The sequence below is a fragment of the Condylura cristata genome, unplaced genomic scaffold (genome assembly GCF_000260355.1).
Source record: "Condylura cristata isolate star-nosed mole 26May11 unplaced genomic scaffold, ConCri1.0 scaffold00001, whole genome shotgun sequence".
NCBI classification, from domain to species: domain Eukaryota; kingdom Metazoa; phylum Chordata; class Mammalia; order Eulipotyphla; family Talpidae; genus Condylura; species Condylura cristata.
The window spans coordinates 28,516,910-28,544,121 of NW_004567102.1; the positions used below are offsets into that span (position 1 = coordinate 28,516,910).

The following is a 27,212-nucleotide window of genomic DNA, read 5'->3' on the forward strand; positions in this document are numbered from 1 at the left end:
AGAATGACTCCTTTTAATTAGGTGTTAGGAACTATTCCATGGAATTTTGCTAGCATTCCTGCTAGCCAGTGTGTAAGGTTAATAGAGAATCTTAGCAAAATCTGTATCACAATGAACATAATTTAACATGTTGATAATGCAGGAATTATCTATTCAATCAGTGTAAATGGGATCTTTGATCTTAAAAGGAAAATGTTCAAGTTCAAAAGCATCTTATATAATAGGTCCCTCATTAGTGTAAATTAGTATTTCTGAATTGTGCTAATTAGCAAGCCTAAGAACAAACACAATAAAATTCAAGTTTACCAAGTTGTAAAAATGCTGGTATATTTGGGAAATACAGTTAGATTACTATTTTGGTTGAATACCCCAGCAATCAAGTTTCCTGTGGCTCTTTTACTTATTTATTTTGTGTTCTTCCCTCCTCTGTTTCGACCCCTCTAACTCCCTTGTTGTTTGTCTGAGATCTATGGTCAGCTTGCAAATTTTGTCTTTTTCCTGATCCTTTGTTTGATTTCTCTATATTACACATATAAATGAAACCACCTGATATTTCTTTTTTTCCTTCTGACTTATTTTGTCTAGCATCATACCTTCCAGCTCCATCCATGTTGCCACAAATAGCATGCATTTATCTTTTTGATTGCTAAATAGTATTCTGCTGTGTATATATTACACATCATCATCTTCCAGTCATCTTTTTGGGGACATTTGAGTTGTTTCCATATTTTAGATGTTGTAATTAGTGCTAAAATAAACATGACTGCAGGTTTCCTTTTGAATCACTATTTTCGTGTTCCTTAGGTATATTCCTAGAAGTGAGATTCTTGAATCATATACTAGATCCATTTTAGCTGTTTTAGTGAGATATTCTAATTCTGAGGTAACCGTAGAATGATACAAAACTTTAAAGATATGAGAGTACCTCTTATTTTCTAGGCTTTAGATACTATCAGTGGCACTGAACTTGCAGGTACTTTCACCTACACTTTAGGACTTATACGTTAAATGGGTTACAAGACCCATGTGTATTTCTGGCCACCTAGTAGGAAAATACATGGAAAAGAAGCAGGTAAGAAACCTCAGGACAAAAATAAAGAAGGTTTTTTAATCTTTATGTCAAAAAAGAGCAGATGATGTTTTTAAACATCTGAGATAGAATTGATTTGAGAAGTCAGAGAAAAAAATATTGAAGAAAAGTAAAGATGAAAGATATATGGCAGATAGGAAAGACTGTGTCTATCGTGTGTTTTAAACTATGGTCGAAGTTCATGAAAATGGATCAATGGCAACAATGAGGATTTTAAAATGAATCAAACAGGGCAGAATGGAAGATTGTAAAGTAAGATGGGAAAGTAGGAGGTAGGACAGAATAGGAGACAGAAAGTGTCACGTGTTGTAAGAACCAGAATTAGTTCTTGCATCTGTTCAATTTTTTTAAAGATTTATTTATTTATGCTGACAGAACTGGGGTACAGACCAGAGCTGTGGGGGTGAAAGGATTAACCAGAGACAGAGTGGGGAGCAGAACAGGCAGATCACCTGAAATACACTGCTGAGAGGAGCAACGGGAGGTTCAGGAGAGATCTGCTGCACCATGTGGGTCAGCTCCCTGGCTGGAGATTGAACTCCTGCTGCAGTGGCTTCAGAGAGTTTCATAGCGCTGTGCTTTAACCCGTTGTGCTACCAGGGAGAGCCCGAACCTGTTCAATTTTTTTAAAGAAAGTTTACTTATCAAAGTAACATATATAGCTAGTGTTAAAAGTCAAATAATAAAGATTAACACAAAATGAATCATGGATTTAAATGCAGAGCATAAAGCTATAGAACATATATAAAAAACATGAGAGAAAAATACTTGGGATCTAGAGATAAGCACAAATTTTTAAATGAAAAAACATATTCTGTAAAGGAAAATTAATTAAGTTGAATTCATCAAACTTTAAAACTTTCCCTTTGCAAACTATCCTGTTAAAAGAGTGAAAATACAAGCTCAAGACTGAGAGAAAATATATGTCGGGTATTTTGTGAAAACACAACCTACAAAATACTAGTATCTTAAACATATAAAGACTCTCAAACTCAATTGTTAAAAAGTAAAATTAGGAACTGGGCAAAAGGCAAACAGACATTTCACCAAAAAGGATATTCTAGATGGCAAATAAGCACAGGGAAAGCTGTTTAACTACTTGGGAAGTGGCAACTAGAACTATAAGAGACAGGAAACCACACACATATTAAAATATTAAAAAGTAGTGGCAACACAAAATGCTGCAGAGGATTCAGAGACTCTGAATCACTCATCCATTGCCGCGGGGAGTGTAGAATGGTGAAATCACTCAGAAAAAGAATTTGGTTGTTTCTTGAAAACTAAACATGCAGCTGTCTGGCCAAGCAACTGTATTCTTGAACATTTATTCTAGAGAATTAAAACATACATTCAGATAAAGCTTATACATGAATATCCATAGCAGCTTTATTCATAATAACTAAAATCTGGAAACAACCTATTTATCACTGAATAGGTAAATAGCTAAACAGACTTTGGTGCATTTATACTGTGGAATATGTCAGCAATAATGAACCAATGGTGAACAAACCATTGATATGCCCAACAACTTGGATAAATCTTCAGGGAATTATTGCTGAGTGAAAAAAAAAATCTCAAAAGGTCAATACTCTAAGATTCCATTTAAAACCATTCTCGAAATGAGAATTTTAGCAACAGGTCAGGTTAGTCTTTTGCGAGGAGTCACTGGTGGAGGGTGAGAGGCTCTAAAAAGGCAACGTGAAAACACTTTGTGAAGATGGAAATGTAGCTTGAGAGTATTGATGTTAGCATCCTGGCTGTAATTTTGTGATATACTTCTGTAAGATCTTACCACTGGGAAAAACTGAGTGAAGGGAACATGGACTTCAGTATTATTTCTTACAATAGCATATGAATATATAATTACAAATATGAACTTATGATTACAACCTACAAAATTGAAAGTTTAAAATAATTAAATAAATAACCAAATAATATAAGCCCTCTATAACAAAATATGATGGTTCCCTGCAGCAACTTCCCATTCTCCCTGAAAAGGTTCCTGTTTTTGACAGTTTTTCTGATATTTACAACTTTCTATTTTTCAGCAGTCTGTGTATGAGTGACTGATTTATGATTAATTAGTTTTGAGCATTATTTATTTACTTCAAATTCTGGGAAAGAAAGTTTAGCTTTTTTCCCTCCTACTGTTTCCCTTTCTAATCCAGTCTTTCTAATCTAGGTTTTGTAATTTTTTAATAAGTCAAAATCCAGTGTCTACATTATGCTTCTGTTCTATGTTATAGTACCATTTTTTCTTATTTTTGCTTTTCCTGTAGTAAATAAACGTCCTGTTTCTTCTTGTTATTGCTTTCATATTCTTCCCACATCTTCCAGTAATCTCTCAGTAAAATTTTCCACAAAGTCAATTGCATCAGATAACTGGTCTGTTCCATTTTCACTTTTTTTGAAGAATACATCCTGGAAACCCCACCCTCTTAGCTAAGCAGGCTACTCTGTAGCCTGCTGCCCAACCATTATCTTTTGAATTCCTTTAGATGTTCTTCTACATTGAATCCCCAGTCTACAAGTTCTCACATTTTTCTCTTTATTGATTTACTCTCTTATTACAGAGAACAAAACCCTAGTTAGTATAGTCATGTGTCACTTGGCAATAGGGATACATTCGAGAAATGCATTAATAGGTGACTTTGTTGCTGTATAAACATCACAGAGTGTGCTTAAACTAACCTCAATGGTGTAGCCCATTACACACCTTGACTATACAGAGAGACAACTCTCATATATGTGTCTGTCTTAAACAAATCATTGTTATGCAGCACAATGGTATGAGAATAGAAAGGAAGGAAGGGAGGGAGGATGAAAAAAGAGACTGATGAATGACAGAAAACGAATTTAATAAACATCAACAAATCAACAATGCCAGCAATAAGGAACCATAGAAATTACAGCAGCTTCCTATTTTTTAGGAGTATAGTGGAGAATGCTGGGTTTCATCAAACTGGGAGCGTTAATCAAGAGAGAAGACTCGGGTACAGAGGACACAATGTGAATTACAGAATAATGGTGAAGGAGACCCCAGTGTGATCACAGTAGACCAGGTAGAGAGGGTACTTAGTTGAGATAAGATGATTTCATCATCAAGAGATTCGGATGATGAAGTTGGCCCAAACTCCTAAAAGCAGAGTGGAAAGATAAGAAAGCTGACAGCTGTCAGTGTGCCTGCCTCTTAGGTCACCCTCATGCTATCTCATCCTATCTTTCCATAATTATGGAAACTTTTTGCCCTGGTGTGTTTGTTGTCATCATTGTTGTTTGGACTTCAGTCAAAAGTCATTCTGATTATTGTATGGCACCTGTTTTGGTTTTTATTGAGATAACAGTGCTTTGCAACATTGTATATGTTACAACACTGTTTTGTTTTGTTTTCAACCTCTGGAAACTTGTAAAATCCAATTTTTGTCTCCAGTGTTCCAAATTTTCATGATATTCCTATACATGGGTTTGTTTTTAATCCACTACAGAGGATACTCAAAGGATCATTTTTAACTGGTACTTCATGACCCTCTGTTCTGGAATATTGATTTCTGTTAACAACGTCTTGCCTTATGTTTTCTGTTGTCTCTTGTGGAAATCCATTATTTGGAGTTGGATATGTGAACTGGCCTCTGATTTTATCTTTCCATTTCTTTATCCTTTCATTCTACTTTCTAGGAACTTGTGCCAACATCCAAACTTCATATTGACATTTTTGTTTCTGCTGTCATTTCTATGGTTCCTTATTGTTTGTTATTCTTGCTGTTGCTAAGTGCCATTTTGTCTTTATCTTCCTATTTTGCTTTGTTGATCCTGCTTTGTCCATAAAGGTATTAATAACAGTGCTTAAAATGTTTCTTTTCCTTAAATTCTGGTTCTTGCTAGCTGATTTTGATCTGTCTTTGTATAGGGAGGTATACACACAGGTATTTAATACACCTTAGCTATCTCCTCATAATGAAGTTTAGAAGACAAGGGTGACTGACATCTGAACATGTTATTGGGGCTGATCAACTTTGAGTTTCACCATAAGTTGACTTTAGTCAGTCATTTCCTAATAAATCTCAAGTGTCACTGTCTTTAGCTCTTTTTTCTTAAACTGGTTAGATGTCCCAAAGAGTACTTATCCAAACTCCTACCTGGTGGGTAAATGTCTGCTGCCCTTGTGATGATGGCAACAAATAGCAGTGGCTTTTCTCAATGTTCAAACTACATATAGTTACTTGATACTCCATTTTTTGTTATAATACCCAGCCTCCAACAGTGAGCAGTGATTTTCATCCCAAGATTTTCAGTCAATCTCCTACTGGAAAAGGAAGGAAGCATATGCCTAGGTGGTGTGGAACAGATTTCACACACCTTTCTTGTTGTAGTTACCCCTAGAGGTGCCTGGTGCTGCCAATCCCTGAGCCTTTTGAGATTTCCCAAGTGTAAGTTTTGTTGTTTCCTAGCTTTTCCCAGTGTTGACATACAGTTTCCTTTCTGGTATCAGGTGATCAGTTACCTAACTTAAACATCTGCTTTGATTTCCAAAATTATTTTGTTGCTACCTCTTCTCCATTTATAGATTTATAAAGTCTTTTTTAAGTTTCTCATTACTGTAGTTTTAGTGGGCTTTTCAGAGGGATCAAAATTAGATGTTTGTGTTTTATTTACCCCCTTAACTCAGAAGGGAACTTCTGTCTTAATTGTGTGCTGTGAGCACACATGTGCACCCACACACTCAAAGATCACAATATTAAATGTGTTTCTTATTTTAGATGGAAATATAAAGAAATTGAAAACTGCTACTAGGTTATGCCAACAGCAAAAATGTGATCAAGTCCACTTAGAAGCCAGTTGTATTTTTATCTATGAATCTTCCATTAAGCTGAGGGAGGGTTACTTTTCAGAATGTGATTTTTATAGGAAATACAGATGTTTTTTAGAAAAACAAGTAAGTTGCACTTCCTCTGATAGTGTATTTGAATGTACCTCTCCATGTCTGTTTTGAGTACTACACTGTTTATTCTGGGTCTCAAATTTTCTGTTTAATTAAGTATGTCATATCACCAAAAAGTAAGATAAACTAAAATATACCATAAGCATGACTAAGTTTTGTGTTCTATCAGTCTGTAATTTTCATCTGTGCTAACAACATTTGCTATATAAATTGCATCTATCTAATTTAGTAAAAATACATAGGAAAGTACAGTTACCTATTCAGAATGTTAAAATAGGCTTTGTAACTGCTATATTGCTTTATTTAAAAGCACAAGAGTATATTTAACTCTGAAACCAATATATGTTGCAAATGTGAATAACTGGGCTTTTTTATCAATGAGAGCAAGTCCATTTTTCAGAATTTTTTTTAATTATGGTATAATTTTAATTCATTGGCCTAGGAAATATAGTAACAGATGCATTTGCTAATTTTATTTTAGCATTATCTTTTATTTCTATGGGAATTCAATGAGATAATTTCCTAATTCTTGACAAGAACTAACTTATAAGCCATTTACTCCAAATCTCCTAAGATTCAGAATTGAGTAAACAATGATCACATGACTGAAATTTCACAATTTGTCCCTACCATTCTAACAAGATAAGGTACTGGGATAAAGGTCACATTTGAAAAAGTACAGGGAGTAAAATATCCACTTTATCTCTCTGCAATATATTTATATTTTCATTCATGTAACTCTGAATTGCTATTTTTCCATGTTAATATGAATAATACTAACAACTAGAGACAGAAATCCCCCTTGTTTTAAAGATTTATTTATTTGTGCATTCAGAACTGGGGTACAGGACAGAGGTGCAGGGGCGGTGAGAGGCTTCACCAGAGACAGAGTGGGGAGCAGAACAGGCAGATCGAAGAAGTACACTGCTGAGGGAAGCAGGGGGCGGGTCAGGAGAGGTCTGCCACGCCATGTGGGTCACCCCCGGCCGGGGATCCAACTGCACTGGAGCAGCTGCAGCTAACTTGCAGTGATGCATCCTAACTGTTGCAACACCAGGGAGGGCCAGAAATCCCTTTGGATTTTTGTGTTGATATTAAAATTCTATGTGCTAAATAAAATTATAGATCCTAACTTAAAGTGGGCTATAATTTGCATTTCAACCTAGAAATAAGTGCTGTGAACAATATTCAACAGATATTTTGTGAGTTCCCTTACAGCAGTCATTTGGTTTTCTACTTTAAATTTATTTTGCCTCTTAAGTATTTTCATAGGCCACTGAGGTGAAATTCTATTTTTTAAATCCTATAAAAATGAAACATGAGGGAAAATTTGGTTTTTTTTACACAGTGGGATTTCAAAATTTATCTAGGTATGAATGATCACCTTAGAGGAAAAAGAAGCCACCATACAAAAGAAAAAACTAAGGGGGAAATCAAGAAATTACCAGTGAATTACACTTTGTAACCTAGAGGCGAGCGCAGTGTGGAGGGTTGTTGCTGTCCATCTGATTGGCTTCTACAGTAAATGCTAGTTTGCTTATCATGTCCCAAAGGCCTTGCTCTAGGTTCTTAAGATACATCAGAGCATAAGAACCTGCTCTTTGTGGTGCTTACATGCTAGAAGGGAAAATAATGAACAACAAACAAGTGAGTTGTTTAACATGTTAAATGGTAATTGTGTGCTGTAGAAAAAAGAAAAAGGAGCATAAGGAGATATAAATTGATGGAAGGGGGCAGTATGTAGATTTCAATAGTGACCTCTAGATAGTTCTCTTGGAGAATAATATTTAGCAGATACCTAAGACTATCTGCAGAGGAAAATTCCCCAACGGAGGTTCTAAAGGGAGAGGTTTCAGTCTCCCTCGGGTTGGAAAGCTAAACCATGGAGATAAGAGGAGGTGAAGAGTTCTAAAGAGACAACTTCATTGAAGACACTCCTCCTATGACTTCCCAAGAGCACAGTGAAAAGCTCTCTACCCAGCCTAAGTGTTTCTAGAATCCTGATATCTAGACACTATTGAAGTCAAGGGAGCTGCTATCATGGTGGACAGGGAATGTTTTTCATCATCCATGAAACCAGCATGCATTGAGTGTCTTCTTTGTACCATGCAGTGTCCTAGGGACACCCATCCAGACGTGACCTGGATGAGAAGACACAGGATAGATACAAGGCAGAGAAAGCATGGTCCCTACCCCACTGTCTCACAATGAAAGAGGCTTATAAACAAATCTACGGTATAATAAAACAGTGGTAAAAGATCTGTGTCCACAAAACAGGGAGACAGGGCTGAGTCAGTCTCGGGAATCAGGGAGATGTGATACAAAGGCATTTCACTGCAGAGCTAGATCTTGGCTCTAAATTCTGGCATGCTTCTCTCCACAACTCATCCTCTTTGCTCTGGAAAACTTAAAAGTAATTGCTAAACTGCAAAATAAAATTCTAGTTTTCAAAATGGCATGAAAGCCATATGTGTACTGAAATTTAAATGGTTCTAAATATACTCACATTCTTCCCATTTTGGCGCCCCTTGCTTCTGTGGGATCCTATGCATGATAATAATCTTTCCGCTGAAAATTCAGCACCCAGCGTTATCAACCAAAAATAAAGGAAAGAAAAGGAGAGTGGATAAGCATGTATAAACAGTAGCCCCTGGGAAAGGAGCCAAAGGAGATGATGCTTGAACAGCACCTCAAGAAACTCTTCTAGTCTGGTGTATCTGGAAGTAGATGAGGCTGAATGGGACAAACTTAACAGGATTTGTCTCAAGACATTAGAAAAACTATCAATGAATTTTTTTCTCATTCTTTATGATTTAATTAAAAATTCAAATACTCAAAATGTGTACAGTGAATAATTGTTATCATGAGAGAAAAACTACATTAAAATGAAAAATGTTTGGAAAGAAAATAGCTAAAGGAAAAAATATTACCTGGAATGTTTTTCTGGGTGTCTTATAAATGTTTTGAAGATGCAAGTAGTACATTTCCTGGTGACCAAGTGGCATCTAACAAAGAACAGAAAATACAACCAAGACCAAAATTAAGCCAAGGACATGACGAGATGAAATTGTACATCCATGCAGGTCCCAAGCAGTTAGTTATTCTAAACTCTATTTGGATTAGAGGAATTACCTTTGAAGTAGCACACGGCTAAAAATGGGACCTCTAAATTTAGGGTGATTTTTTTTTTAAGATTTATATATTTATGCTTAACAAATCTGAAGTACAAGCCAGAGGTGGAGGGGTGGTGAGAGTCTTCACCAGAGACAGAATGGGGAGCAGAACAGGCAGCTCTATAAAGTACACTGCTGAGGGCAGCAGCGGACAGGTCAGGAGAGGTCTGCAGCCCCATGTGGATCACCTCCCTGGCTGGGGATTGAACTCGCACTGAAGTGGCTGCGGCTCGTTTGCAGTGCTTCCTAACCCATTGTGCCACCAGGGAGGGCCCTAGGGTGATATTTAAGGTGTTAGAAAATGATAATATGGGAAAGTCCATTAAAATACAGCCAAGAGCAGCAAGAAGAAATCCTTGGAAAATAAATGATAATTCTTAACAGTATGGAACAAATTAGTTATAACAAACACCAATATTGGCCATTTAAATGTGGTTTCCCATAGCAAGAGGGAATAGAAGCATTGCTTATTTCTCTAAAATGCCTAATATAAAATATATTGTGAATTTCTAACCCTTGTACTTTTCCTATTAGAAATATACTACAATAGTGCTTGCCTTTGAGTTCTAGAACTTGGAACGATTTTTTTTCCCTTCACTCTAATGACTTTTCTGTTTTTCAAATACTCTGCTTCAAAAAAAGATGTATTATTTTTGTTATGGAAAGTGTCAAATACTATACTTTGCAGTTTCCCACACTGGAACACTGAAACTTACATAACTATTTCTCTATAATAGGCAACAATGCAGTAAGCATGATTACATTAAACTAGATTCATTTTCTTTTTGAAATTATTTTCAAAAAAAATTTCTCCAGCATAAAACTATAAGATTGCCAATTATAATTTTTAATGTTTTTATTGCTGTACATTTTGTTTTGATTTTTTGTCACTAGCAATGTCTATGCCAGATTCACTTCAGTTTTGTTAATTCTAGTTACTATTCTTTTGCTAATTACATAGGTATGTCCATACTTCCACATAACTTTAACTTACATATTTTTTTTTTAAAGATTTATTTATTTGTGCATACAGAGCTGGGGTACAGGCCAGAGGCTCAGGGATGGTGAGAGGCTTCACCAGAGACAGAGTGGGGAGGAGAACAGGCAGATCGACGAAGTACACTGCTGAGGGGAGCAGCAGGCGGGTCAGGAGAGGTCTGCCATACCATGTGGTCACTTCCGGGGCAGGCGGGATTTGAACTCATGCTGAAGTGGCTTTAGCTTCTCAGTGCGTGTTTTAACCCACTGCGCCACCAGGGAGGGCCTAACTTACATATTTTTATTTCTAGTACAATTGAAAATTTTCATTCATTTTCCTGACTTCTTCCTATGTTTGTATTTTGAATTATCATTCATTCAAATAAGCTCCTTATACATTATAAGTATTAAGTCTTTTCATAGCTTTCGTGTTTCCTAATCAAGCTTTTTTCTTTGCATTGTAATTTAGTTATTTCAGGCAGTAACATTTTTCATCTTCTTGATCAAAGCTGTCAGCTGCCTCTTTTATAATTTCTTCTATTGACCGAAACATGAGGACATTATCATTCCTCCACAGACCAAACAAATGCTTTCTGCTAGGCTTTGACAGTGATTTTATTCTGTTCTGTGAACATGTGAGCTTCTTATATGTAAAAGTAGTCAGGACTGCTTTCATAAAAGAGAGAGGTCTAGGCATTAAAGAATGGATTTCAGATGGCTGAAGGATAGAAGACAATAGCTGGAATTCTGAAAGCTGAGACCTTTAAGAAGACTGAAAAGTGATCAAATGTTGTTCCTCAATGATTAGTTTCTCAAGGGACCTTTTTGCCCTGGTGTTGTTTCTTCTATTTATTTGTTTTTGGTTTTTCCCCATTAATCCTGTCATCTTATGATGTACCTATATCAGCTCAAATTGTTCCTGTGCAAAATATAATAGTGTTATCTGGGAAAACTTAGAAGATGAGTCCAAATCTAATGTGGGTCAGTGAAACACATTCCTCAGCTCTGGCTAAGAGAAACCAGGGAGCACCCTTTTTTCCACTTACAATTAGTCGTCCTCACTTTTGGTTGCACTTTTGATATTTCTGAGGAACTTTAAAAAATAAATCTGGGCCCTCCCTGGTGGCGCAGCGAGTTAAAGCACAGCACTGAGAAACTAAAGCCACTGCATGCAGCATGAGTTCGATCCCCGCCTGCCCCAGAGGTGACCACATGGCGCGGCAGACCTCTCCTGACCCGCCCGCTGCTCCCCTCAGCAGTGTGCTTCATCCATCTGTCTGCTCTGCTCCCCACTCTGTTTATGATGGAACCTCTCGCCGCCCCTGAGCTTGTGGACTGTACCCCAGTTCTGTATGCACAAATAAATAAATCTTTAAAAAATAAAGAAATAAATCTGATAACGGGTTAAAGGCCTCAGTTCTCAGTGTTACTGATCTTGAGGGTATCTTTGGTTTTGAGATTTTCATTACGATTCCCCAGGTGTTTCTCATGTGCAGCTAAGTTCAGAATACATTATGTACATTTCTGCAAGAAATGTAAAAATAAATCTAATATGCTTTTAAAAAAAGGCGTTCAAGAAAGAGAACTGGAAACCACCTGCACTTTTTTTTTTTTAATAAATTCCTGCTTCCTGATGGCAAAATTTCATAGTAGGATCAGAAAAAAATTGTCTTTGGCCATAATGGGAGTTTCCAGAATGTTCTCTTTACTTCCTTTCTCTGCACACCTGAAGTCCAACTGGTCCTTTACAAATACCATAAGATAAGAGTTTCCAAAATGTAGGGAAACAAAGTATTAGAAAGCAAATCTTTAAAATGCTAATTAATAGGAAAAAGAGGAGTGTAATTTACCTTTTATCCAAGCATGGACTGTGCTGTGGGATAGACTCAGACTGATGGCCCACAGGAAACTGGATGTTAGCAAGTATCCCAGTCCATGGGCATTTTGCCCTATGTGACCAAGTTTTATACAGATAGGTGCTTACATAAACTTATGTCCCCATAACCCACATCTTCTGAAATGCCAAGGCAAAGCGCCAGATGTGTGGTTGGAAAGCAGTGCCAGCCTTGGCTGAAAATCTAGCCCCACCCAAGTGTCTTAGAGTTCACCAAGGGTTTACGCTTCTAGGAATCATTAGAAAGGCACTTAATAGATTATTAACTTCACTGAAAAGAAAGTTGATGCCTGAAGATACTTATGTGGCAGAAAGATGGCTTTTTCTCCGTTTTTGTGGCTTTGAAAGGAGAAAAAGAAATCCTTAATTCAGCCTTGCTTCAACACTTGCCAGCAAGGTTATATATTTCCTATTCATTTTCTCTAAATAAACCTTAAGAGAAAAAAAATGGTAAGACTGATAACTTGATTGTTCAAGGCATTAATTAAACTATCAGTGGTGTAATAAAATTCCACAGTAAGATGCACTTGAACATAATGCAGTTGGTGACTAACTGCCATCCTCTGCCAACCCGAACAGGTAGAATAGCCTGAAGCTCTCACTTGGTTCAGGACCAGGATGAAGAGGGACAGCTTTAGGCCAGGTGGAAACAGTCTTATAATCATCTGGAACATAGCCTTTCCAATTACAATCAGCACAAACATGATAGCTTCAGCATCTTTACTTTTGTACTTAATATGACTGTAAACACCTGCTGGAAAGGTTTCCCATTAACCTCATTACAAAAAGATCCCATATTTTATGCTACTTAATTTTTTGTACCTGCATCTTCATGTCATTATGGTGTGTTTAATAAATCATTTTTGCAAGCATTGCCTTATCAGCCTTCCCATAACCTCTCCATTGTCCCCCAGTTTTCTGAGAGGCACGAGATGGGACTATATTAGAAGACCCTCTCACTAGAGTTCAGAGTTCAAGGAAGTCCCCTGCCTCTTCTAAAGAGAAGTATAAAGTACTTTGGTGTATTCTGAGAATCCTGACAAAGTGCATTATTTGATATTTCCTTTGGGGAACTAACATCTGATGTCTCACATGGCTCCAAAATGGCAGCTGGGGTCCTGTCAGCCACCCAGCATGTGTGTCAGTCCCCTTGTTCCCACCCAAGCACACCTCTTGTAGTTCCAGACATGTCTATTTCCACATCTCCTTTGGGGTATGGACTGATACAGCAGGTGGCCAGGGTCACCTCACTGCTCCAAATCTGATTACTCAGTTGTGGAATCACTTCACCTTAGGCCACCACACTAGGAGCACAGACAGACCTGTGAGGGAAAATGCAGTGCAGGCAAAAGGTTCCAGAGGCAGTAAGAGGAGCAATCTGGAAGGAGTCAAGTGCGACTCAGGGTCAGGCAGAGTTCAGTAGTGCAGCTCCAGAACCCAAGTGCTGGAATTTCAGTTCTGGTTCTCTCTTCCTCTCTGTGTGTCCTTGGACAGGTTTATTAGCCTTTGATGCCTTATTTTTCATAGTCTATAAAATAGGAGGTAGCGATAATGATACACATCTCATGGGTTTTAAAACAAAATTCTTGGCATATAATTCGAGTTCTCTAAAACTGCTTATTACAATTATTACCTCTGTCATCATTATCCTTAAATGAAGAATTAGATACCATAAAGAAGAGTTTTCCCAATTGTATTAGTTTTCCAGGACTTCCGTGACTAGCCACCAGAAACTGAGTGGCTTAAAATAACAGAAATGTGTCTTGTCATAGTTCAAAATCACAGTATCACCAAAGCTGGTTCCTTTTGGAGTCTCTGAGAAGCCACGCCATCTCTCTGAGAAGCCACGCCATGTCTCTCTCAGCTTCTGGTGGTTGCCACTAACCTTAGGTGGTGTTGGCTTATAGATCTGCCATTCCAGTCTTTCCCTGCATCATCTCTGTTCCCTTGTCTTTTCCTTTTCTGTCTTAGAAAGACATTTGCATTGGATTTAGAGCCTACCTTAATCCAATATTATTTCATGTCAACCCTGAAAACATCTGCAAAGACTGTCATTCCTAGTGGACATGAATTTGGTGGTAACACTGTTTCACCCACTATAGCAGTGTGCTAAGTGCAAATTTGTTAAATCAGAGGAAAAAATCACCAAGAGTTCCTGGAAGAGGGTCGTCTACCCTTGATGTGCTGTTTCTATGCTGAAGGGTTGTGTATGTGAGTGGTCAATTAAGCACAATAAACCAGTTACTCCCAAGGGCATCACTGAGTCAGAATGAAAGTCAAACAGAATGAATTGACATACTCATTTAAACTGTGGCAAACTCCTCTGTAAAGGAGTGATGCACCCAGCAGACCGCATGTGTGGTGAGCTCTTTCTTTCGCTCTCTCCTGACATTGCTTGCCAAGATTTAATCCGCTATTGAACCCTGACTGCATTCTGACACTAGGTAATGCAATGTAAAGGGCAAGGGCTTTGGAGTCACAGGGAAATTGATTTTAATAACATGCTCTGTAACTTACTAGCTCCACTTAACCATCATTTTGGTCTCAGGTAAAGCACTTACCTTCTCTGAGCCTCAATTTGGCTTCTAAAAACTAGGCACAATATCACCACCAGCTTGTAGAGTTGTAGGAAGTAAACTAATATGCCAAAGTTCACCTACGTGACTGACATTTCAATGTGCAATTGCTATTAGTATCACTACTGAAGAGTAGTGATAGTGGTCCTATCTCTCCCACGTATTAGGTTGGAGGGTAGGAGTCCATGAAGCACTGTGAAGACCCATCTGCATACCTCATCATGTTGTTCTGCATCACCACTTTACTGCCAGTAAACAATACAGACAGTACTATAGTTTAACTAAATGTACTCACTGCAGTCCAAATGCAAGACTGCTTCAATGGACAGACCCCGACGGCCTTCGGCCTTTCAGGATTTTGAACTCACTCAGGACCCCACCAGCCCATGGCAAAGCCCCTCCCTTTCATGACACACAAGTGAGCACAGAGCAAAAAGCAGTATTAGTCCTTTAGTGTTATATCAGCATTTCGAGAGGCTTAAATTCCAAATAAACAATATTTGGAAGCTTAAAAACTCATCTCTCATGAGTACATTTTTATTACTTTATTTACTTTGTTACCAAGGTACTACATGTTCATTACAAATTTTTTTTTAAGATAGCCAGGCAAAAAAGATTAAAATCATTCTTAATCTCAGAAAGACATAGGACATAGCTTTTTTTTTTTCTCTTATATTGTGATATTGTCCCAGTTCCTGGTCTTCAACCTGACTTGTAATATTTTCCTAATAATCCATTGTATAAACCTGCCAACATTTCTTTAATTGATTCTGTATTACAGGAATGTTAACTTACTTGCAATATTCTGTTGCTGAAAATAAAATTGGGATGATATGTTTATTCTTTATTAATTTTATAAATCCTTACTAAATTGATATTCATTGTAACCCTACCTCTTTTCCAAATCTTAATTTATGGGGAAGTGATTTTCTTATCTAGTTTGCCCTCAGCTTTGACTGTCTTGCAAGCTCTGTCCTGGGTTGCCTGTACCCACGCTCTGTACCCAGTAGCCGCTAAGTACTCGGTGTTCTTGGATCTGACTGCTCAGCACACTTGTTCAGGGCATGGGGCTAGTGGCGGCCAGTGCTTGGGCTTCCAGCTCTATGTATACTGGTCAGTTAGTTAAGTGTCCAAGGACGATTTGCCTAATTCCAAACAGCTGTTCTTTAAATGCTGACTGTTAGTTTCAAAAGAACTGGACTAAAGAGCATGGGTGAATCAGCACAATTCCATCACCACCATCGGAAAGACAGTGCATCAACAGCTTCATCTTCCCCATAGAAAACAGCTCAGAAAGGCAGCCATGTCAGTCATATCAAATTTGTGAAGTTATAAAAGAGGAGACATGATAATATTGGGGGAAACTATGGCTGACTGTATACTTATTTTGATTTATAAGTCTGTGAGTTTCCCCACCCCATCCCATTTGTTTGTGACACAAATTCAGCAACATGTTTCAAATTGCTGGTGGTGGTGGTATTTAACTGGCAATTTTCTCTTGTAGCTGACACAGCGCTTGGCACAGATGATGTATATGATGAAAAAGGATGCCAGTGTGATGTATCAGTAGAAGACCTCACCCCACCACTTAAAACTGTCATTCGAGCTATCAGGTTGGTGAAAACCTTTGACAAAATGATTCGGAGATCTACCTCTGCTTATTTGAATTACTGTGCTAAGTTCTTTTTCTTGCAGGTAAATCTCCTGGAATAATTACTTTCTCTTTTCCTATTCATCCACACATCTATTACATTTTGAAATATCTTTTTCTTAATACAAAACTCTACTGTGCTCAACACAAAGAATATTATAAAATGTGGGTGGCTTGCCATGTGAATTTGTTGCTTTAAGGACATTTTAGTGTGTAGCTGCAATTGGATTTTTTTTAATTGTTTTTATGCCTTGATGCTCAGTCCATATTCTGTATTTTGTATTCAAGAAAAAGCACTCACATTTATTTCAAAACAGGTTGAGTTCTGAAAGTGGAAAGACTAAAGCAATCTGCAGTGGGTTGTTCCTGACTGCTGAAATGTAACTGCTAGAGGCTGAGATTAGTATGCTTCTACTGAGGGCAGGAAGCTAAGAGACCACCCAAAGCAACTTAGATTTACATTTCCAGGACCACTCACTCCCAAAAATATTTGGAATCTGGACCACTGCATGCTCAGTCTGCCCAGCTTTGAGAGAATTCTTATCTATCAGTAATGCTGACAGTAATACCTCTGATCTTTTTGGTTCTTTCTGCCTCTTCCCCAAAAGCCACAGGAAAGCTTAAAATATCCAACCCAATTTTGTGATCAGGTACTTGGTCTAATCTCAGATATCAGTGTGATTGATTGTTTACTTCTGTTTTCAGTTGGTCCTTTAACATCATGTTTCTAGTGCTGAAAACCACTGGGAAAGCAGATGTGAGTTAGATGTTTGTAAATAAGTGTGGGGGCAAGGAAAGTCATAGAGTATTAGAGTGTCTCACATCGGACCCTTACAATGAGAGTGCTTCCTTGGCCCATTTCACTTGCTGAGAGCCCAGAAGTCCTGGTCCAGCCCTGACATCCAGGGGCACTTAGAAAATATGTTCCCCAAAAGAAACCCAGGCCTTTGAGTAACTCTAACCTAAGGTTTGATTAAGGAACTCAAGATGCTGGTTAAAGGAAAAAATTACTAAAAATCACAGAGCAAGAAATAGAGTCCCAGTAAGAGCTCTATAAATAAAAGAGGGTTGGTCCCTCCCTGGTGGCTCAGCGGGTTAAAGCACAGCACTGTAAAGCTCTCAGCAGCCACTACAGCACAAGTTCCATTCCCGACCAGGGGCTGACCCACATGGTGAACAGACCTCTCCTGAAATGTCTTCTGCTGCCCTCAGCAGTATATTTCTGTCAGTCTGCCTGTTTCTGCTCCCCACTCTGACTCTGGTGAATCCTCTCATCCCTTGCACCTCTGGCCTGTACCCCAATGCTTGTATGCACAAATAAATCTTTTTAAAAAGTAGTATGATGAAAGTGTGTACCCCAGAAGATGCCTAAACATTACCTATAACAGGAACCCCAAAAAGGGAGTAAAACCCACTTCCCAATGAAATCCTCAAGCAGCAGTCCCCACAGGTAGAGGGACCATTCCCTCTTATATGCCCTGGACCATTCCAGATTACAGCCCTGTCATTGTTAATAACACTCCTTGTCTTTCTCAGGGCATCCCAATTTGGAAAATTTTAGGATCAGCTCACTTCTGGGAAACCTAAAAGATGAGAAATATCTTAGCCCATAAAACTTGTCTTTGTTGGAAAATAATGCCTGAAGCTTTCAGTTAAGTGAGGAAGTAAGAATCCAGAACTGGAGTGTCCAGTACGGTGACTACTAGTCACATGAGAGTTTTAAATTTGAAAACTAATTAAAATTAAACCTAAACAAAATGAAATTTTTCATTCATTAGTTAAACTACCCACATTTAAAGTGCTCAGTAGATACAAGGGCTATTGTATTGAACAAAAAAAAAAAAAAAAAAAATGGAGCCTTTCCATCACTGCAGAATGTTCTGTCAGGACTCTACTGGAAAAAACTGATTTTTACTAGTTTTTTGCCAGTTGAAATTCTTTACATTCATTAATTTTATCCATCAAAGACCCTAAGTGAGTATGGTCCCATTCTCCCACATATTAGTCTCCCTTGCAACAAGTACTGCAAAATCTTATCTAATGGGAACAGATTAAGTTTCCTAAAAGTCAGACTTGCCTCAATTTGTGTCATTTCTCAAGGCTTCTGAAGGCTTCTGCTTTTGCTTCACTACCTATAAAAAGAATTGTGAGATGAAAAAAATATATATGAAATAGGTTTATTCTGCTAGCTAAGCACTTTAGCAGCAGCATAAGATTTGCTTTCTTATAACTTCCTCTTGAAACTTGACTGATTTTTGTAAAGTCCTTTGCAGGATCCCTCCTTTTCATGCCTTCTTGGGCCTTATTTTCAATAGAACCTTATTATTTATGTCTCTCCTTTTGTGTGGGCCTCTGAAGTTTCTGCTAACTACTTTGTGATATTTGAGAGGGATGTTTTACTCCCCCTAGCCAGGTTCTAGTTAGTGGCATTTTTTTAATCACCACTAAATTTCATTTTAGATGGTTGGATTCCTGAAAAGGATAGAACTACATTCAATAGTAACCTAGTTGGAAATGGTTTAACTTATAATAGTATTGATTTTCTAAAAACATATGATTAAAAGATAAGCCAATAAAATTAGTTCTAGAAAGGAGTTTGCATACAGATACAGATATCACTAAATATTATAAGGAGCACAATGCAAAAGTTCCCTGCTTTCCATCAAATAAATATGCTAAACATCAGTTGCCTAAAATGATTTTTGCCAGACATGCCCACATCATACAACTCACCTGAAAGAGTGCTTTAAAGGAAACTTTCTAATTGTAGGTGTGAGCCACTGCTGTTCATGTCTAAAATAGCAGTTTTGTTTTGGCATTTTCCTTGTTATTTTTTGATTGTTTGATGATTTAATATGACTATTTAAACACATCTTTTGTCTTTCAGTGACGCATAATAATCATGGTTCTTCCTAAGAGTCAAACCAAAAGTAAAATCTGTAACAGAAAAGGTATAGCTCAAGGATGGCAGAGAGCAAACTAGGAAACCTTACTTTTGGTTATTAACACTTACCAGTCATCTGTCATTTTTTTAGTTTCTAGTTAGGTGTGAGAGGAAAGACTCTCAGGTGGGAGATATTTAAGGACAATCTCTGTACTATTCTGGACCCAAATGTACTTTAAACCATTTTTTAAATTAATAACATCAATTTCTATGGTGATAAACAGTGGCTATTCTTAGGCATTTCTAAAAGTTGTTTTAAAAGACAAAAGAATACTAATTTGGTGTAGTTCTTCTAGGTTTACCTCAGATTATTCTCAAAATATTATTTAATTGGAGTGCGTAAAATTACTGGAAAATTTTTTTAAGATTTATTTATTTATGCACAAAAGAACTGGGGTACAGGCCAGAGGTGCAGAGATACTGAGGATAGTCTTAAGATATGACTTTGGGCAGTATACGGTTCAGCCATAACACATGGTACGATACCTTCTTACCTTTTGCTGCCCAAAATATACTTCAGAATAACTTTTTGGATTGAAACTAAGTCAGAAAAAAAGGGTAGATCATGTGGTGATTATGCCATAAGTCACAGAACAAAAGAAAATAACCAGATGGTAGTACTCTTTTGTGAAATATAAATAACCAAAGGGGGAAAAGGGGCCAAACACAAGAAAAATGGCTGTGAAAATATAGTGTTCACCAGAGAAAAGAGGGATGAGACTTGATGGTGCATTGACACTGAGGCTCTGGTGGAGGCCACGGCTGAGGTGCAAAGTCATACTCCCAAATTATGGTTATGTCAATAAAATTTGAACTTAAAATTTTTTAATTAAAATCAGCCCATAATTTTTCCTTCACAATAGCAAGTATCTGGATTAGTTGAGAATATCTAAAGAGGTAGACTGTGAAGCTTCAAGCTTGCAGTTGGCATGTAAACACTGTGTACGTATGAATCTTGGACAAAATTTCACACAAGAATTAACAAACACTCATCTATTTGAAATAAATGTTGAAGTCATATTAATACAATTCTATACTTAGTCACAGAAAAATAATTTTTAAAACATTCTTGATAATTTATTTCGCAACACACCACTGCACCGTGTAAATCACTTATGTAGAGTAACATCACTTCTACGGAAAGGAATAAATTAATAAAAAATAAAAGACAAAGGAAATAGTTGTTTTTCTGTATGAACCAACTAAATTCTCATATACATTCATCAATGCAACATCCAAGTGGCATATTAAAGATTGGACAATCTGGAATAGTTATGTTATCTAGTAAAATATTGCAGTGGAAAGCTCCCTGCTTCTTACCAGGATTGAATCACTACATCCAGGATTGAAGCCACTCTTAATGAAGTCTTCAGCAGCAGTTGTTCTCTAGTCAGCGTGTTGGTATAGCCATGTTTTCTGTCACTCATCAAGAAATGGATCAGAATACTGTACCTGGGGTTTTTTGTTTTTGTTTTGGCGCGCGCGCGCACGTGTGTGTGTGTGTGTGTGTGTGTGTGTGTGTGTGTGTGTGTGTGTGTGTGTGTGTGTGTGTGTGTGTGAAGAGACTCAAAACAACCTGAGGAGATTACTCCTTATTTTGAAGAGAAATGACCTTGAGAAGCTGTTGACTGTATCATGTTCTTCACTTCTCTTAAAATCTCTATGTAACCATCCCCAGACCTGTTACGTTTCCCTTTTATTTCCCAGGACAAACCAGCCTTCTAAAGGCTCAAATGAATTAAAAACTCTTCAGTTGAAGCTGCAGCCCAACTTTACTGGCACCATTTAGCAAACTCTGGCCTGTCTACACCCTCCTGAGAGCTGCTCAAAGATCCCAGACACAGTAGTCTCTGAGCAACCATGAGCAACTAATATCCTCTCTCTGCCTTGTTTCCTTATTAATAAAGTGAGGGTGGTAATTGCATTGACCTTGTACGATTAGGGTGGGATTAAATAGCATTTGCAAAGCACGTGAAACAATGCCAGCATGTAGGGAGTGAGCACTATGTAAATGTCAGCTATTGTAACCTTCCAGTTGTCAGGCTTCCTTAGGGCCTCCACAGCCTGTGGCCCACACTCCCACCCTCTGCTCTAGCCAGACCTTCTCCCAAGCTCCACCTGCTCCCATGCTAGCTCACAAATGAAGAGCACCCCTTCCTCTCTTCTGAGGGGTGCTCATGGTTACAACCAATGCTACCAACTTGCACCTCCTTCCCCAGGAAACAGTCAGCAATCTCCTCACCACCTACCAGAGAAATTACTCAACGTTATGCCATGTGGGGTAGGAAAAACACTTTTTGCAACCAACCATGAATCAATGTTCCAAATAGATCTCTTCCCCCTTCTACGCTAAGTGAGTTTGCTGCCCTTCCAGGAAACCTCCCAAGAAATAAGACAACTGTGAGGAGTGGAAATTACCTCTCCTCTCCCTTCCTACCCATACAGATGCCTGCCTACAGACTCTTTATAGTTCTGCCCCGGGGTCACACACTCAGCAGACACATATTGAGTTTCTTTCCTGCACGATGCATGGGGACAGCCATTAACAAGAAAGATCCTGCTTAGCATCTGCAAACAGTCAACTGTGGTACAGAGCAACATATCATTATAATAAAAGAAATCCAGGACACTTGGGCAGACATAAAGTTGGCACGTATGTGGGAGGTGGAATCCAGAAAAGCTTTCTGGAAGAAAGCAGAGGTCTGGTAGATATGACATGTATGATATGTAGGTTATCGGTGGGGGGGGGGGTGTTTAGGCAGTGGGAACCAAAAGGGAGAGTATCAGAAAGTGTGAGTTAGAAAGGACTGAGGGGAGGAGAGATTAGACTGAGGAGAGGAGCAGGAACCATAATAACAAGCGACAATTTATGGAGGCTTTGACTGTATTAAACTTGGAGAATGGATTAATTAGGAAGGAAGGACTAATGTTACATTACCTGGATCTTCTGGGAACCTGGGCCAGGCAGTTATGATAAAGGACTGTGAAGAAGGATTTCAGAACTCTTCGGGCAAAACATGATAGGATTAGGAAATTTACTGGTCGGAGAGAATGGAGTGAAAGAGCAGGGGGAATTAAGGAGGGTATATCTGGGCACCTGTCAGACAGACTGGCTTGGATGGGCATGAGCATGGCTTCTAGCCCTGAATTTGAGGGATTACAGCAGGGACCAGCAGGACCCCTAGATCTGAAGCCCAGAAGAAAAACCTGGAATGGGGACAAATAGTAGTCATTAGTACAGAAATCAATGCTTTACACAAGTCTCACCCCAGGGAGAGTGTGGAAGTATAAAGTAAAAAACAGTCAACACAGAATCAAGCCGGAGGCAACAGTTGACTATGTTAAGTGCTGCTCAGAGGTCAAGAAGACAAAGGGTAAGGAGCTCCTTTGGAAATGGCAACATGGAGGTCATCAGTGACTTTGGAGGAAAATGCAATAGAGACAAAGGGATTTGAAGACCAATTATCAACAGCATACTGTTGAATAAGCTACCAGAAACTTCCAGCCTAGTGGGAGTATAGATAGGTATCAAAAGCATCTTTATAACTAGCAAAGACTCATCAGCTCTTCTCAAATTGCTCAGATCTGATCAGCAAAGAGAAAAACCACAGATAACATGTCAGGCTTTCCAAGGTGGGTATGCAGCTCAGGCCTCACTGTAATGCTGGATTGGATAAAAAGGTTTTCCAGTGGCCGGCCTTAGGTTCTTCCTGTTCTGAAAGGCATGTGTAGGGATGCTCTTGACCATCCCCTGAAATGCATCCTCAACTCTGAATCCTTCTGAAATCGCACTTCAGACAAGAACACTCCACAAATAGAGAAGAAGAGGCACACATATTTGCCGTTGTGGGGTTTTGTTAAATCTACAAGCTGTTTAATCATCACCAGTTCTTAATTTTGCTGATGACATCTCTGCTATTTTAGCAGAGGTGATGAGTCTTTGTTTGCAAGTCACTAGTAAGACATCCTTGACAGCCAAGTCAATGACATGTTACAGTAAAGGACGCTGCTAGAAGAACAGTTTATGGATCACTTAGCACATATTTTTAAAATCAGCTAATATATTCCCTGCAATGTTCTTTTTGTTTATTTCTGTTTCAAAGATAATTGCTAGTGGCCACAATATCTCTGAGGCTGCATTAAACTGATGTTTTGACTAAAATATACTTGCTTTGCAGCATCTAATTTTTAACCTTTTACTTGGTTGTAAATCAAGCTGAATGTCTTAATTCAGTACCATGACTAAAACTATCTAAGAGCAATTAATATGTACGAGCACTTTATTTACTTATGGTTTCACACTCTAAAAGTTTATATAAGGTTTTAAACTTCTAAGACAACAAAATTCCCAAATTTAGTTACCCTATCAGTGCGCACAAATCTAGGAGTAAAGTTAACCATTTGCTGACTGTCCTGCCAGTAAGGGCAGCAGAAAGACTGGGTACCAGTGAAACTAATGTCCAAGTCTTCATCAAGAGTTAAAAGCAAGGAAATGCGGTTGGGTTTCCTTCACCACACGCCAGTTGCCAAGCTGAGATAAGCATAGGGTGCAGGAGCCTGGGACATAGATTTCTATGACTAGCTTTAAAGGGTTTTCAAGATCATAATGCTGTATACACAAATGAAAATACATATTATTGAATCATGGTTATGTGTTAACAGGAAAATACATAAATTGTCCAAACACATCATGCCTGTTCTTCCATAGTGGCCTAGGTGAGCGAGTTCCATCGTCATGCCCGTGTCTGGCTAAGTTCGTTCCGTGATCAACACCAATCTCTGACCAATCTCTGAAAGGCAGTAAAGCCTTCGAAGAGACTCAGTGATCAAGATTCTGAGCCACCACAAAAAAAAAGAGGTCCCTTGCTGTTGAGGCAGATAGATGCTGTGCTTCTCACAGTCAGAAATCAGGGATGCCCCAGCTGGGAAAGAGGTGGATACGGAATGCAGGTCAGTAAGCTGATCCACCTCTGCAGCATAAAGTAAAAAGACCCCGGAGGAGAGAAACACACATCCACACCTAAAGCCAGATCTGGGTAAAGAAAGGGACTGTTTCTGCAGCCTTGAGAAATTTGGTAGTCTATTCCTAGGGTTGGGGTGCATGAACTCTAGAAATCATTTCCTTTTACCTCTCCCAACCTGGCTAACACCCTTTTCTTTGCTCCCACATCAACCTGTCTCCCCCCACCACCTTTCCTTCAGAGAGCAGAGTATAACTGCCTGCTAGTCTGTCTGCTACTAACATGGAAGTGCTTAAACAACAGAGGTCATTTCTTTCTCGTCAGTTCCTGGCATCTAGCTCAGAGCCTGGCACATAGTAGGTACTCAATAAATCTCTGATATATGAATGACTGCACCACACTGGCTCTCATTTCCCTTCAAAGGTAGTCCTTTGAAAAACTAATGGCATTTCTTAACTACTTCTTTTTTTTTTTATGCATAAGTTGGCAGATTATCTTTTTTTTTAAAGATTTATTTATTTATTCATGCAGAACTGGGGTACAAGCCAGAGGTGCAGGGGTGGTGAGAGTCTTCACCAGAGACAGAGTGGGGAGCAGAACAGGCAGATCAACGAAGTACACCGCTGAGGGGAGCAGCGGGCAGGTCAGGAGAGATCTGCTGCACCATGTGGATCACCTCCGGGACCAGGGATCAAACTCACACTGAAGCGGTTGCAGCCAGTTTGCAGTGCTGCATCCTAACCCATTGCAACACCAGCAAGGGCCCCTTAACTCCTTCTACCTGAAACTTCAGGCTTTGCTCAGGGAAGGAGGAGCAGGAAGCATTTGAGTGTTGATCAGAACCTGACACAAGGTGCACTGATTCTGCCTGACACTTGTGACTTAAAAGACTTATTAGCAAAACCCACCATCACCTCTTTGGATGGAGGCTGGGACTCTCAAGATCATTCTGCCCCACCTTCTTATCCTGCCTTCATTTCAGTGTTCTCAACCTTAGCCATACCTCAGAACCACCTGAAGAGTTTTATAGACTCTCTGATCAATTCAGATTTCTGGAGGTAGGACCCCAGACATCGTGGGGTTTTTTTAACTCCCATGCTAACAACAATGAGCAGCCAAGCTTGGGAAGTACTGCTGTCTTGACAGTCAATCAAACTGCTTCTTCAGTTCACAGTTGGCTGAGCCCTCTCCGCCCGCACAGGCCTTGGCTGCTGGCCGGGTCGTCCATCTGTTTGGTGGTGGCTGCTTCTGTTTTCTAATCGTTCTTATCTCTGCATATTCATCTGCAATGTTTTTACCCCCAACTTGGAGGACTGGAATAAAACTTCTGCAAAATTTTATAACTCATGGCAGCACAACAAATGCACCTCCATTTCCATATAAGTGCACATGTGTTTGTGTGTAAATATAGATAGATTCTACCCAGCATTTAACTGTGAGTTAGTTATTTCTGCGTGCTCAGAAAATTGTATGAGCAACTTCCTGCAGTGTTAAGCTGTTACTACGTTTTTGGTGAATCTTTTCCCCCCTCTAGTGGTCAGATGGGGACATGTCAGCTCTGTGAATCGGATTCTAGCCTCTTAGGGACACCACCAAAGGAAACTGGTCCTAAGGTGTTTTTGCTCTTTGCTCTATATTTAGCTCCAGTGATGCCGCTTAACCTCATGGAGGGAAGAGAGGGTAACTTCCTCCATAGCCTTTTATTAGTCCTCCAAAGGGCCTTCCACAATACCAGTAGGAACAAGTTACTCACTTTGCAGTTTTTTGAGCACCTACAATGTGCCAAATACATATGAATGAAAATAACAGTATTGTATAAATATTCTGTTATCTTGTTTAATATTAACAACAGAAATTGTTATTAAGACATAAACCAGACTGGTTCAAATTCCAGTTCCACACTTAACTGCTCTTTAACCTCGGGGGAGTTACTTAACCTATTTGTGCTTCAGTTTCCTTACCTGCAAAAATGGAGATGCCAGGAGCACTCTTCTCACGAGGTCTACTGTCAGCTACTGCTTGGAGTTATATCAGCTACTGCTTGGAGTTATATCAGCTACTGCTTGGAGTTATATCAGTGTTTTTGTCTTTCTCCTCCTTCACTGATACCCTATTGTTGGTTTTTTAGTTGCTTTGTGGGGTTCTAATTTTACTCATAATTGAAGAGAGAAGATTGTTACAGTTTCATGACTTTCAGAAGCAGCTCTATTTTAAATGACTCTTTTCTGGATCAGGCAGAGCCCTGACTACTAATGAATGAACATTTATTTTTACTTTAGAAACTTTTTCGTATTTGTGGAAGGGACTCAAAGGCTTATGTTCCCCTGCAGTGTGCCTAAAAAACTCAGATCTGTTCTAAATCATTCTTTTTAGAAGTCTCTACAAGAGTCTGCCTTGCCACAAACAACTTTGAACAACTAAAAGAGTGACTAAGCCCCATTCATTTCTTCAGCAAGTATTTTTGAATCTAATCTTCGTCAGGGATTGTGCAAGATGCTAGGGTGAGCAACACAGCTCCTGACATCAGTAAACTATACTGGGTGAGATATAATGTCACAGGTCTTGCTACAGGACAATATATTTGAAAGGGCTAAGGCCATTTACCTCTGTGAGCATAGACTTCCTAGAGAATTCAGTGTCTGAACTGAAACTGGGATAGCGTTCTAAGTAGAGCCAACGACAGAATCCTGAGGAATGAGCACTTTGGTGACAGGAAAATCCAGAAAGGCTGGAGTGTGGGCTGCACGCAAAAGAACGAATAGAGATGAGCATCTGGAGTGAGAAGGTGGGTGTCCCCCCTTCTTCTCGAGTTATTCACCCAGTATTCTTTTTTTTAAATAATATAATAGTTTAGGCCCTCCCTGGTGGTGAAGCAGGTTAAAGCATGGCACTAAGAAGCTATAGCCACTTCAGCATGAGTTCGATCCCCACCTGCCCCAGAGGTGACCCACATGGGGCGGCAGACCTCTCCCGACCCGCCTCCTGCTCCCCTCAGCAGTGTACTTC

The 27,212-nt window shown here is 38.9% G+C and overlaps 1 protein-coding gene across 3 annotated transcripts in view; it reads left to right on the forward strand.

Annotated features, from left to right (window-relative positions):
* Positions 1 to 27,212, forward strand: part of KCNQ5 (potassium channel, voltage gated KQT-like subfamily Q, member 5) — a 460,478-nt gene that overhangs the window by 419,922 nt on the left and 13,344 nt on the right. For all 3 annotated transcript variants that reach the window (XM_004673622.2, XM_012722138.1, XM_004673623.2), the window contains one exon: positions 16,155 to 16,263. In XM_004673622.2, coding sequence (XP_004673679.2) covers positions 16,155 to 16,263 — 109 coding nt within the window. The remainder of the gene's footprint in view (positions 1 to 16,154; positions 16,264 to 27,212) is intronic.